At 29.4% G+C, this 14,560-nt stretch overlaps 1 protein-coding gene across 1 annotated transcript in view; it reads right to left on the bottom strand.

The window, feature by feature from the left end:
- Positions 1–479: 479 nt before the first annotated feature.
- Positions 480–14,560, bottom strand: part of LOC142320106 (uncharacterized) — an 85,907-nt gene continuing 71,826 nt past the window's right edge. The window contains exons 2-5 of the mRNA XM_075357785.1: positions 13,187–13,322; positions 9,707–9,880; positions 7,121–7,267; positions 480–2,531 (exon numbers count right to left, since the gene is read on the bottom strand). Coding sequence (XP_075213900.1) covers positions 2,323–2,531; positions 7,121–7,267; positions 9,707–9,880; positions 13,187–13,322 — 666 coding nt within the window. The 3' untranslated portion in view covers positions 480–2,322. The remainder of the gene's footprint in view (positions 2,532–7,120; positions 7,268–9,706; positions 9,881–13,186; positions 13,323–14,560) is intronic.

The following is a 14,560-nucleotide window of genomic DNA, read 5'->3' as shown; positions in this document are numbered from 1 at the left end:
AAACAATAATATTGCTGAATGGCACAAGTATATATGTACTGCATAAAAATGCTGTTAATAAGATGAGAACAAAATGGACATCAGTAGGAAAACAAACAAAAAAATTACTGTCAGCATCACAATAGTACTAATTTGAAATGGAAGAAAATACACATTTATTAATCCATAATGAATGGATTAAAATAAAATTAATAATGATATTTTATCTGTAAATAGGTTTCTTAATTTCACTAAAATTATACACTTGTGATTAATTGTAATAGAACTATTACCAGTTTAAAGATATAAACAAATAAATCAAGTATGTTTCTTTAAGGAAATTAGAATAAATAAAGAATACCATGAAGCTTATTTAATATCTATAATTTAATCTTAAATAATTAAATTATTTTAAATTCTATTATTATTTTAATGTAGAATCTATACACATTTATGAAAACAATGTCTATACATATCTGTAATAAATAATTGTGTTATTATATAACATGAAACAACAAAAAACAGAGTAAGAAATTCTTCTAATCAATCTCAAAATAAAAATTTAATAACTTATATTAAATACAAACAAGCACACCAAAATGTTATACAGAATAAAAAAAAATATTTGTTGAGAACAGTCAATAAGCAGAGTCTTAATCAAATATGATTAAATAACATTTTATCACAAAAATTTTTAATTTAATATACTATAAAGTATTTAGAAGATAATCCCATAAATCACATTTATACTTTTATTAGACATGCAAGCATATTTATAATGAATCAGCATACACGTATATGAGAGCTATTGAAAATTAAGTCAGTAATTACAGCAGCTCAAAACTTTCAGTGGCCAACAGCAATTTATAATCTCATTGAACATTCATTTCTATTCATTCTTATGTGTTGTACTCAATGAAATTGCAAAACGATGTCGCTTCTGCTAGATGTAAAGTGAATGTTGTATGATTTGAGAGAGGTAAATATATTCACAGAATTATGGCAGGTTGAGATACAGATCAATTCTCTGAATGTAGAGATAAATTACTCGTTAAGATTCATTCGTCAAAAAAAAGGCTATAAATGATCTAGCAGGCACTGTACAAATAAAAAATAATATCTATATGTTCTAGGACTGCAATGGATTTTTCCTGATAGAATTTATAAAACCTGGGACCAGAATAACATCAGAAATCTATTGTAAAATACTAAAGAAGTTGCAGAAGTCATTTCAAAATAAACAGCACAGGATGTTGACAGAGGTGTTCTGTAGAACACTAATAATAATATTATGAAGAATCTAAAATATGAGAACTACCTGTAAAAAAATTTAAATTGTAAATATAATGCATAAGAAGTGCAGGTACACACTCAATGGTCATAGTGGAATTCAATGGCAGTGGAATCAGTATGCATCTAGCACTGATAGATAGAACTCTGTGATATACTAATATGAAAATCAGTCAATGTAATAAGATCATACACATGTACCAGCAAAACCAAAAAAGTATCAGCATAATTCATGGCAATTGTCTTTAAAGTAGAAGAGAAATACACAGTTGTTTGATCTCATTGAACATGACACTCCAATTTGAAAGTGTATTGTAAGATACTTAAAATGTTAAGAAGAGACAATCATAACAATGTCAAGGTATGTTGAGCTCCAATATTGTTTTCTTGTAATGACAATGCCACTTGCATATGTCTAAGTTTACTTGGATCTTGCTATACCAGTTCAACTGGGAAGGGTTTGATCATACTTCTTGCTACAAAAATTTGGCATGTAGTGATTATTTTCTCTTTAGTGATGGTATGGCTTACATTATGGTTCTTTTATGATAGTCTAGGTTATAAGAGTGACTCAGATCATACGTAAAAGGATTAATTGAATTCAAAAGTTTGTGAAACATTAGAAGGACCTCAGTTTGGCTGGAGACTATGTAGAAAAGTATGTAAAAATTGTAGTTTAAATTTATTTATAACAAAAATATTAGGACTGTATTATTATTTTCAAATGAGCCAATATGCCTTATTTTCAGTAGCCCTCATTTGTTCTTAAATCACATGACAAATTTTGTTTTCGAGTTTATCATGTGTTTTCAGTATACTTAAGTAGTCTTTTATATTAATGGTAACACTTTGTAGTTTTTATTAACATTCAAAAATTATTTCACATCACAAAATTATTACAAACATCTGCTAATTTATAAAATAATATTTACCTGGCTACCTGCTAATTTAGCATAATCAAAAGATATTTAATTTCAATTATCATAAAATGTTATTCATATGCCTTTGTATATACATATGTTAATACATCTAAATTAAATCCTAATATTACTATTACTTGTTAAAATTAAAAAATGGATGACCATATCGAATGCTGCCAAGTCTATGTGGCAGTAAATTATTTTCAATACGTTCAATATTAGTTCCTAGAACTTGATGCTCGTGAGGCAGTTCATGAAAGTACAGTATACCATGTGCAAGTACCATTGCAACAACTCTCTCTGCTAATGATCCCGTAATTAAAAATGGATCAAAATCTGGACCTAAACAGAATTTGAAATCATGACTTAAGTACAAATAATTTAATAAAATATGCATTTTAATCAAAATGTTATTAGATTACGATTATAATATCTACTGATCTGATTTAAAAAAAAAAAAATTACTGCAAAGGTTTAGCGATAATCTATTACTTCAATGTGATAAATAAATAAACCTTTTATTTCTGACTGATACACAGTGATACAGATTGTCTGGGTTAAAGGTATCTGAAAGTAACAACTTATATTGAAAGGACCGATTAAAATAATTTAATTCTTTTTAATAAAAACAGCAACTCACCTAGTTTTAATGTAGGTTAGTCAAGTTCAATGTGTGCACTTTTTGTACATGGCAGATGTCTTGATGGTAACTTAACTCTTGCCAGGTGTTTAGGAGCATCTGCAGCATTATTAGACCTGCTGCTTCAACAATTCTCTTTTAAATCATTCAAATTTCGAACATTTCTTTGGTACATACAACTTATAATAAATCCCCAAGCAAAGTCTAAACAAGTGATATCTGGAGATCTAGGGGTCCATGCAGTTGAACCTCTTCATCCAATCCAACACCTAGGACTCCACCAAACTTTCATCTCGATGAAAATTTTCATTATCTTTCAGTGTTTCCCTTTCATTATCATTTACTGTAAGGAAGTTTTCATTATCCTTTACTGTAAGGAGGTTTTCAGTTACCCAAGTTCGGCAGTTGTGTCTGTTAACTTTCTTGCATGTACAAAAGGTTGTCTCATCACTAAATAATAATGTATCAAGATAATTATGATTGTTTTCGACATGGTGCATTACTTCTGTAGCAAACAGATATCGTAAGCGGTGATCATTGGTTTAAGGTGATGAAGTACTTGTAACTTGTATGCTCGCAAATGGAGCAATTGGTAACTAGCCCACCTAATTGACTTTTCAGGACTGGCAGTGAATGCATTGCATACAGGATCTACAATCTCGTCACTAACTGAAACGTCTGAACGACTTCCAGTTTGTGAAACCAAGCTTCCAGTCTTTCTTAAAGTCGTACCACACTGACAAATAAGTATGGATGTAGGAAGATCGATACTCCATTCACTTCGTACATGCGTAACCGATTGAAATTCTCTAATCAAAGCATGCATTCACCATCTGTTATGGGATCCACATTTCAAATGACAACTTCTGCATTGTGAATCGCCTTGCCTGCGCATGTGTAACCCCTTGACCTTGAGAGAATTCAGAAAACTTGGAGATATTTTCTGTCGACTGAGCCTACGTTTAAGAGATTACAACAACTGGTTTTCTAAATACAGGCTGTTATTTTTTTTTACTTTTAGCCTAGATACCTGTAGACGATATAAATCATATCAGGAATGAATAGATTTTTTTATGCTATTCCATGGAAAAAAAGGAATTGCCTCAACGTTTGTCCGGATGGATTAACGGAAACCGTTATAAAACTTTGATCAGAGCATCACTGCAAAATACAAAATTAATTTTAAAGTAAAATACAAAGTATCGAGGCTACTCAACGGAGTCCAGATGTTAGTACACGACGCCTTTTCCGGCGGTTCGAAGTTTCCTAGTTTATGATGTGGAGGAAACTTCATTACAACAAGCTGTATCCCTACTATAATCAAGTACAAAATCTTCAACCTAGAGATCCTCCTCTACGTTTGCAATATTGCGCTTGGTTGAATATGAACCGCCGATTGCACAGTTTCTTTTTATTTACTGATAAGGATCAGTTTACTAGTGACGGCATCAGTAACCTTCGCAACGAACACACTTAGCAAAAGTCAGTCCATACACGTCAGTAGAATGTAATTTCCAAAACCGATTTTGCGTCAATGTGTTGGGTGGTCTAGTTTACGATCAGCCTACTGCACCATTCATTTTAGAAGGAGGAATAAATTCCGACATTTATTTGGAATTCCTTAAGGAAATGTTGCCGCTGCTGTTAGAAGATGTTCCACTAGGATCAAGATACCGCATATATTTTCAGCACAATGTTGCGCCTCCCCACTTCTCACGTGCCGTATTGGGATACTTAAATGAGAAATTTCCAGAGCGATGGATGGTGGTGACCAAGACATCCGATCTGAGACCGTAAGATTTTTGCGTGTGGGATTGGATAAAAATTGTTGTGTACAAGAGAAAAGTTCATACGCGTGAAGAGTTGGTTGCTCGTATTACGGATACACCGCTACAAATTAAGGACAGTCGTGCAGAATTGCGGGGAGCAACACTAGTAATCCGAAAGCTTGCGTCTAAATACTGAAGTAGTCAAATTTTTGAAAATTCACTGTAAACTTTACTGTAAATGTTTTATCAATTGTATGGTAACTTCATTTTCTGTAGTTGATATCATTTAAAAGTTTTTATACGGTTAAGTGTTAATAATAAAATCAAACTTCTTGAACTTTTATTTGTTTTTTGTTGAACTATTTTACATCAATCTACTCAGAATTAAGTAGTCTACAAGTTTTAATAATAATGTTACTCATTTATTCGTCATTTAACAAAGTTTTTGTATCACAAACTTAAAAAACCGTATTTTTATAAAACAATTTTTTTTGTTTTACGTCGGATATTATGAAAACTACGGGAGATATGGTTCAGAAATATGTTTTTGTTCAATTTGTCAGGTCATAAACCATAAGAAATGACCGAGTTTATCCCTTAATTTGGGTTCCTAGAATTTTAGTATGGTTTTATTTCACTATTTTCCCAGATATCAGGGCAAAATGTTTCGCTAGCCGTAACTCGCTAACAGAGCGTTTCCGTACCCTTGTTTATACGAATATTTTTCATTATTTTTGCTAGTAGAGTGAGATCAGAAACCAACCGGTAACACGACCTAAATCACTCCATATATGTGTGTGTGAAATACAGGTTATCATAAAAGAATGGTGCGGTTTTGAACATGGTTTAAATTAAAACAGAATTACATACAGTTTATGTTTTTTATTTTTCAAATTTGTCGTCTCAAACATTTTTTTACATAATTAATAAATTTCAATATGTGCGCCCTTAGTCGCTCGACAAATGTCCAAACGATACTCAACTTCTCTCCAAACATTAGTTAACATTTCTTTGTTAATGGTTGTCATTGCTTCATTAATCCTGTTTTTTAAGCGGTTTAGGTCGCGAATTTTTTGTGTATAAACAACGCTTTTGATGTACCCCCACAAGAAAAAGTCGCAAGGTGTCAGGTCTGGACTCCTTGGAGGCGAAAGTACGGGTCCTTGCCGGCCTATCCATCGATCTCCAAATTTTTCGTTCAAAGCGTCCGTGACCGATGCATTGATGTGCGGGGGAGCACCATCTTGTTGGAAATGAAGTTGATGAATGTTTTCGAGTTCATCCGGCTGAGGAAAGCAATAATCGGTTAACATGTCAAGATACACAACTCCATTAATTGTTTTTTCAGCAAAGAAAAAAGGCCCTATTACACGATGTTTCATCACACCACACCAAACATTAACTTTAGGCGAATCGCGTTGTTTCTCAATAATTGCGTGTGGGTTTTCAGAGCCCCATATTCGTGAATTGTGTCTGTTAACACATCCATTCACATGGAATGTAGCTTCGTCTGTAAAAATTATAGCATCTAAAAATGAATCGTTTTCACTTATTCTGTCCGACATTTCAATAGCGAAATTGTAACGTTTTACACCATCATCGGGTTTCAATTCCTGCAGTATCTGGATTTTATAAGCGCGTAATTTCAGTTTTTTATGTAAAATTTTGTGAACTGTTGATTTTGGAATACCTAATTCGACGCTTCAACGGGAGATGGACTTCCCAGGACTTCTAATTGCCGATTGTCTAATTAGTTCAACCGTTTCGTCTGGTACACTTAGTCTGCCGGTTGATTTCTGTTTCTTAACTGATCCAGTTTCTTCGAATCGTTGAACCAACGTGTAATGTTATTTTTGTGTGGTGGATCTCTTCCGAATTCACGTCGAGACGCACGTTGAACTAAAATTACGGATTTTAATTCAGGTATCAATTGATTAATTAATTCAGTGTATCAACACTTTGCTTTGTCTTTATCCGAGAACATAGTAACTCACTAAACTCACCGCAACAATACAAGAACTGACGTTGTGGTTACAACTGCTGATAAACAAACATTTAGGTTGGAGGCTTTCAGGGATACCAATAAAACACCTAGAAATTTCCCTACAATCTTCCTATGAATTACTGAAACCGCACCATTTATTTATGATAACTCTGTATTATAAATAAATGGACATTACAAAAATATTAAACAAGCACAATAAATAAAAATTAGTAACTCTGGTTAAAATTAGTGATAACTTGAACAAAGTGATAACTTGAAAGGAAAAAACGTTAGAGTAAATTAAAGATTGCTTCAGCACTGCTATAAAAAAATAATTGTGAAAATTAAAATGGAAATAATCATGTTTAGAATGCAAAATATTATGTTGAAATAATTCTTTTTGATCAAAATTTTAAACTAAGGACTTCAAGTAATAAAAAATCATTATCAATCCCTAAAAGCCATACATCATATCTGACTGTTATCATCACTTAAATACCCAAAATAAAAATTTGTCATTGAAGAAATAAGACTATACCTGGATGTTCTCTTCGAAATTGTTCCACAGACGCAGGTCCTTCAAAAACACCAACTGGGAAAAGTAATTCTGGAGCAGGATGACCCAGAGGATGTGGTATAGGATTTACAGTATGTCCTATTGGAGGACGAACAATAAAACGTGCACCTGGAAAATATTTCTCATTAGAAGTACATTTACTAGATAATACCTCATATAAAATCTTAACATTTATTTTAAATAATACTATAATAATAATAACTGACTATATTAAAAAATAAGAAGGTTATTAATTTAATATTAAATGTTCAAACAATTTACAAATATGCATTATTTTAAAAGTTTAAATAAAATTAAGAATTTCCCACATTTTAAAACTCAAGGGGTTTGCTGGAAAAATAAATTATGAGTGCTTTATCTTGGAGCCACAGCAGAAGAGCATCAAAAACCCTAAATAGAAACCATCAGGGTTAAAAATTTTCCAGCATGCCTCAGTTTAAACTCGTTTTTTCTTAAGAGATAATAATATATGTTAAGAGAAAAAGGTTTCAGCTTTTTTCAATAAATGACATTTTACTATATATAAAGACCACTATATATTTCACGTTGTTATTTTAAATAACTCATTCTAAACAAATGAGTCATTTAAATGTTCTAAAACTGTAAACACTTTTCATCATTATGTTAAAAAAATTAATTTCTTTTCTATTGTTTTTAACTTTTATTAAAAATAATTCAGACATGGTAAACATTACTAACGTTTCATTTTTCTAGAAAATTTGCCACTGCTTTCACTAATGAACAGGTATAAGTGGTTTAAGCAACAAATACTAGTCAATAAATGAAATCAGAATAGAATAAACAGTGCTGATATAATAAAGACCATAGTATATAATAAATAAAAATTTTTATTCTTACCAGTATATAATAAAATTACTTAGACTATAACAGGAATGGCTAAACAACTCTATGGATAAAAATAGGAACTGACCTAGCATTTACCAGATGATGGATCAAGGGAAACCATGGTAAAACCTTGATCATCAACAAAATATTTAATTAATTATAAAATTTAAAAAATTCATTATCTTAACCACATTAATTATTTAAAATATAAGCACATGAAAATATTCAAATAAATACAATACTATAATAAATATAAATAAAAAATAATTCACAATTCAGAAGGGGTTAATGAAATTATTTGAGAGCATATTTATATGAACATGGAATGAGATGCAGAAATCCTGATTTTTAATTAGTATTATTTCAAAATTCATCAGCAAAGTAATATTTCTTTTAAAAGAAAACTTTTTAATTGTATTTTAAATAAATTGATGTAGAGATCTTTTAAATAGCAACAGAAGTTCCTTCTCATAAGCCTAAATATTGTGTTGAATTACAAAAAAAACAGTTCTTTTATCTGGTTTAATAGAAACAAATATTGCAATTTTTTTTAAACAAAGAATGCACATTGGTTAATTTAATGAATTAACTGAGTAACTTAAAATTAAATTAATAAGTTAACATTTTTAATTTTCTTAATATCAGTGTCTACATGATACGTGAAATTTGAGACTACACTGGTCAACATAAAATTGACCTGAAAGTGATAGGGCTTCTTCTTGATCTCCAGAGTGGCTTTACAAAATATATATGTTTCTTGTGTTTGTGGGATAGTCAGGCTACAGATAAACACTACACAGTTAAAGACTAGCCAAAAAGAAATCAGTTTACCCCAGGAAAGGAAAATGTTGTCAGTATTTCCCTTGTAGAAGCAGATAATATTATTTTACCACCTCCATGTATTAAACTAGGCCTGATGAAGAATTTTCTAAAAGCATTAAATAAAGATGGAGATGGCTTTAAATATTTAGCTGAGATTTTTCACAATTAAGTGAAGCCAAATTAAAAGAGCGAATATTCATTGGACCACAAATAAGAAAATTAATTCATGAAAACATATTTGACAGCAAAAATTTTTTTTTCTTTGAAACAAAAAGTTAAAAACCATGAATAACTTATAAGAACTCTTTGTGAACTTCAAAAATGTAGGCGGCAGAATGTCAATGAAAATTCATTTTTTACATTCTCATTTTGACTTTTTCCCTTTAATGACATCATTGAGGAACAAGGAGAAAGGCTCCACCAAGATATATTGCAGATGGAACAACGTTATCAAGGCAATGGGATGAATCTATGATGAGTGACTGCTGCTAGATGATAAAAAGAGAAGACTTCACTGAACACAAAAGTTAAATAAGAAAAAATAAATTAAGATAAATGTAGATGTCTGCAAAATAAAAGTAGGAATTTTAATTGTAATTATTATTATTATTATTATTTAAGAAGTTTTTCAATATTTTAAAGCGTCATAACTAAAAATCTGAGGTAATGAAGTAAAACTGATATCATTTTCAGATTCAGCATCAAAAATACAATCAGTACATTCTAATTCACATCTCAGTTCCAAATTATTATTTTTTTGTTGACCTGTGTTATTATTAGACCAGTAAAAAACAAAAAGTAGATATATTTGTTACAAAGTACATTTGTTATAAAGTAATGAATTGTTCAAATTAAATGAAAAAATTGTCCTTATAGTACCTAATTCATGGAAGACTTGATGAGGCCTAGGATAATGATATTCTGCTCGTGTTCCAGAACCATAAGGTTGTTGTTGTTGATAATGGTGCTGCTGATGCTGATGCTGATGTTGCTGTTGTTGGTGATGTACTGAAGGTAAATAAAGTCTTTCTTCTTTAGCAATAGGTGCAGCCCCTAAAATATAAAATAAAAATTATCATCGACAATACTTGCATTATAGAATTACAATAAATAAAAATATAGATACCTGTACATAAATACACTTTTCTCCTAGTTTCATTCTTGTCATCTATTATTTAGCTACATATGAAGTAGCTTCAAAAATTTCATGAAATGAAAAATTGTGACTGGGTTGTCTAATGACACAAACGGGAGGACCCAGTGATTTTATAATATGTAATTTCCACTAATTCTGATGTTTTTTAGAATTGAATTTTCTTATATTTTTTTCTCACAAATATTGTCTTGATCTGCATCTTTCTCTGGTAAATTAATTGTCAGGATTCAGCCAAAAACACTACTATTCAATGAAAGCTGAGATATTTGTCTCATATCAATAGTTACATCACTATGAAATGGATAATTATTTTTCAGAAAAGTCATTACTCTTAGTATTACATCATGTCTTACATGAAAATTGTGATGTCCATTGACACCTTCTCTTAAAATTATCATATCTAATGAACGATAAACAATTGACTAGTTTGATTACATTTTGACCGATATTAATAATGTTATACTTGGTAGGTATATTGATCAGGAAGCCATCTTGTTTTCACTTTGTACACTTGAATTACTGATTGTACTTGTAGTCCAAGAAGATTAGACCTGATTTTATCAATCTTCTCCCAATTATATTTCTTAAGTTTAACTTTATATTTTGTAAAGAAGTGTTCTGCAGCTGATGTTTTCCAATGGGAGAATTTGAGATGTGCAGTAGAAATTGAACTTGTACAGTTCATTTTGGTATTAATGAAAACAAAACACTTATGTTTTGTTTTCTAATAAATTTTGATCCTCACTCTTGATCTTAATTAGCAGTTTTTTTTTCTTATTTTTCCAGTTGAAAAACTTTACTCTAGCTGTAATATTTTGTTTACTGATACTAAACCATATTTTTGTTTAATCTAATACATTCTGTCAGATACTTATCTGACATATAAAAACATACCCTGGTATGTTTTTATTGATCACAGCTGACAATAAAAGCTATTTTAAATTATCACCTTTTTTTATAAACAATAAACCAAACCAAATTTAATAAATATAATATTTTTAAAACTCACATTATAAAATTTTCAGTCACTCTTATGGCTGTTGTAAATGACTTATGACATTGTTTTCACCCTTTCCTCTGCCACTGTTAATGGTTTTTTTTTTTTTTTAAGTAAGACCAATATTTGCCTAAGTGAATGTATACTTAGAATAAGGTTAAACGTATATTGCATTTAAATTTTGTCTATTTATTTAGTACATCACTGTTGAGTGTTTATAATATATCATAATGTTAGATGATTTCATTAAGATGTATGATTTTTTTTGCGTAAAAATATCAAGATGTTGTTAATTTGGGTGTATTTATGATTTCAATTTACAATATGGATGAGAATTTACAACACTGCTAGGTATGACATTGAAGAATTTGTTGTGTCTTTCTTTAAAATGCTGTCTTATTTAAAAAATGTAAAATGTTTTTCAGTCAGAATATTTCAGTTTATTCCAGAAGCATTGTGTTTATTCACGGCTGTGAAATTGTGTAATTGTTTTTTTTTTGAATGTCATATTTTACACAGATTCTTTAAATGTATGAATGTTTTTCTGTAAGCCCTTACTTATGTCTGTTAGTGTAATATTTCTGTTTTGTTTATTCTTTATTTAATTTTTATTTATTTTATGCAGGAGTATGTTAATATATGTTATATTCATGTGATACATGTATGTATATGTAGTATATGTGTTATATTAATTTGTTTTATTTATATATATATATATATATATATATATATATTCATACAATCCCATATTTCTAAGTAATTATTACTCATTGAGATATTTCTAAGTAAATAAAAACAAATGTTATAAAAAAATGTATAACACCAACATTGATAAAACTCTCAGAAAAAGTATCACATATATTTTTAAAAAATCTACATAAATGTGGCCTTCAGAACAAGAAGAATAATAACAAAAGAATCCAAATTTGAACACCCAGTTAAAATGACACAAGAAATTTCCTCTAACTGACTAACTCTGGTTGAACCCGGCAATGAGATTTTCTTCAATTACTGCTCTATTTTATGCAATGATATTTCTCAGAAGCTGATTGATGAACTGCTAAGAATTTTCAACAAACCAGTACATTTTGTTCTTATTTGCAAGATTCCTATGCCATTCTTGCAAAGAAAGTGAAGAAAAAAGTCATTTCCTATTGTATTCATTACTGGGCTGAATATTCAGTTAAACTGTAAACATTTCTCATTTCTTTACATATACAAGATTCATAAAAACATTACACCAAATTAAAAAAAAAGAACATAAGTTCTTAAACCTCAGAATTACAAAACATGAATACAGATACACAATCAAAATCTACAAAAAAGTGACATATTCCTTTTTATAGAACTAAATCACTCCTCACTATCTAAACTTTCAGAACCATGATGAAAAAGTAGCAGGATAAATTATTCACAATAAAAATTAGATAAGATAAATTGATATCATAAAATTGAAGAAAAAATTCTATAAAAATATCAGTACTAAAAGCAGGAGAAAAACAAAAACTACAATTTATAAAATTCATTCACCTTAACAATCACACTGAAAGATTGTCACCATGAATGAAAGATTGAAAGATTGTATCCAAAAAATATTGCATACAGAAATAAAAATAAAAAAAACTGTGTTTTTTTATCACATAAAATCTCGCATGAACAATCCAACAAAATTGGTTTAAAAATAATATATGTATAAACTTGATTGCTAGTTCTAGTTAGGAAAAACAGAATACAGCTTTTTACAACACAAAGAATACAAAAGTAATTCATGCTAAATTCATTTTCTCAAACCATTTGATTGAAACAAACCACATATGAACACAATTAAAAAAAAAATATTTCAAAACCCAATTGATGCACCACTGCTACATTCAAAGGCACTTCATGACCAGTTATTTCTTCTAACAGTGGTAGAGTGAATATTAACTTAGAAGTAAGTAAACTTTTTATACTTTTAAGTAAGCATCCTGTAAATTTTTAAAAGCATTTCTGCATTTAAATATAATCAAAATTCAAACATTCTTTTTTAAGTTTTCTTTTTAAGCTTGTAAATTATTATATTAAGTGTTAGTGATGAATGATAACAAATATTAATTAAATTTGTGTGTGTGTGTGTGCATTCACATAAGTTTGTTTAACATGTTTATTGTAGTAGTTGGTAGTTGTTACATAATAGCACATTAATTTTTTTTTTTAAATTACTAACCTGGATAATGGACTTCTAAGCCATGTGTATATCCATGAGGAGGTGAAAGAAATCTGACATAAACAGCAGATTGAGGATTACCATCAGTTGATTCAGTATACATCAGTACATGTAATAACATCAATGATAATACAACCTGAAATAAGCACATTAATTTATTTATTCATATTATATTTCAAAAACTGTTACTTTTTCTAGCGTCTCTATTACATATGGAGACCAAGGTACACTCCAAGCATAACAGTTTAAAAGATATTTCTTAAATTCTAACTCCATTTTCTACACATAATAACTATTTCTTTCTGTTAAAAGCTTCCTTAGATATAACATTTTTGTTTTTACTTGCTTTTCTTTAACTCACAATGTTTTTTTTTTCATGTTGTCCTCAAATCTTGCATCCTTAATTTAACATGCTTCCTGACATTGCCAGTTAATGAAAGTTTGCACAGTTACTAAGGTTGGGTGACAATACAATATTCCACCATAGGTCAGTCTTAGCCGAGTTAGATCTCTCTATGAACTTAGGATCGAAGAATTGGACAACTCCAAATTAACAGGAAGAAAACGTTGCAATAGTGATGCATTGTCAGAGATGGATTGATGAGAAATCTTTTATAAAAACTCATAAAAACATTTGTCGAGAATTGTGATAGTTAATTAAGTAAATCAAATGAAAACTTCACTATGCAAAAAATTCACTATTTTGTTATTTCATTACATTGTATAATAAATGTTTGAAAATTTGTTTGATATTTTATAAATATATTAGAAATTTCAATATATATGATGTTATCTTTTGAAATCCAAATTAACCTAGTAATTAAACTCATGCAGTGTATGATAATAATGTGATTAAAGTACAACTAAAATGTATAAAGCGAATTTTTAAACATTTTTGTAAAATTATTTATCTGGAACTTCACAGATTAAGTAAATAAAAAAATATTAAATAAAAATAACGAACAAGCATTGCAAACACACGCTATACGTGACTGAAATAATTGATTCTATCGAATAGTACATTATTAGCGATATAACTATGATAAGATGATACAGGTTGAAAAAATATGATTACTTTGAAAGCATTTTAATACTGTACATTATTTACTTGATTCATAAATAATTTACTTAACGATAATTAAAAACTCAGAAAATGAAAATTGAGGAATGTGACCATTTTCTAAATAAGACCTGGCATTTTTAATAAAGTACCTAACTATTTAAAAAAGCACCCCAAAATTTATTTAAAATTAAATTAAAAGATTTTCTTTTACTGAAACTGCTACTTTATCGATAAGTTTTTTAACTAATCGATTATTAATTTTAAAAAAACCTGTTTCGGCATGCTGGAAGGCAGAGGTAGAGTTCACCAGT

The sequence above is a fragment of the Lycorma delicatula genome, chromosome 2 (genome assembly GCF_047948215.1).
Source record: "Lycorma delicatula isolate Av1 chromosome 2, ASM4794821v1, whole genome shotgun sequence".
Lineage (NCBI taxonomy): Eukaryota > Metazoa > Arthropoda > Insecta > Hemiptera > Fulgoridae > Lycorma > Lycorma delicatula.
Note: the sequence above shows the minus strand (reverse complement) of the source record. Positions and strands in the feature narration are given on the sequence as shown.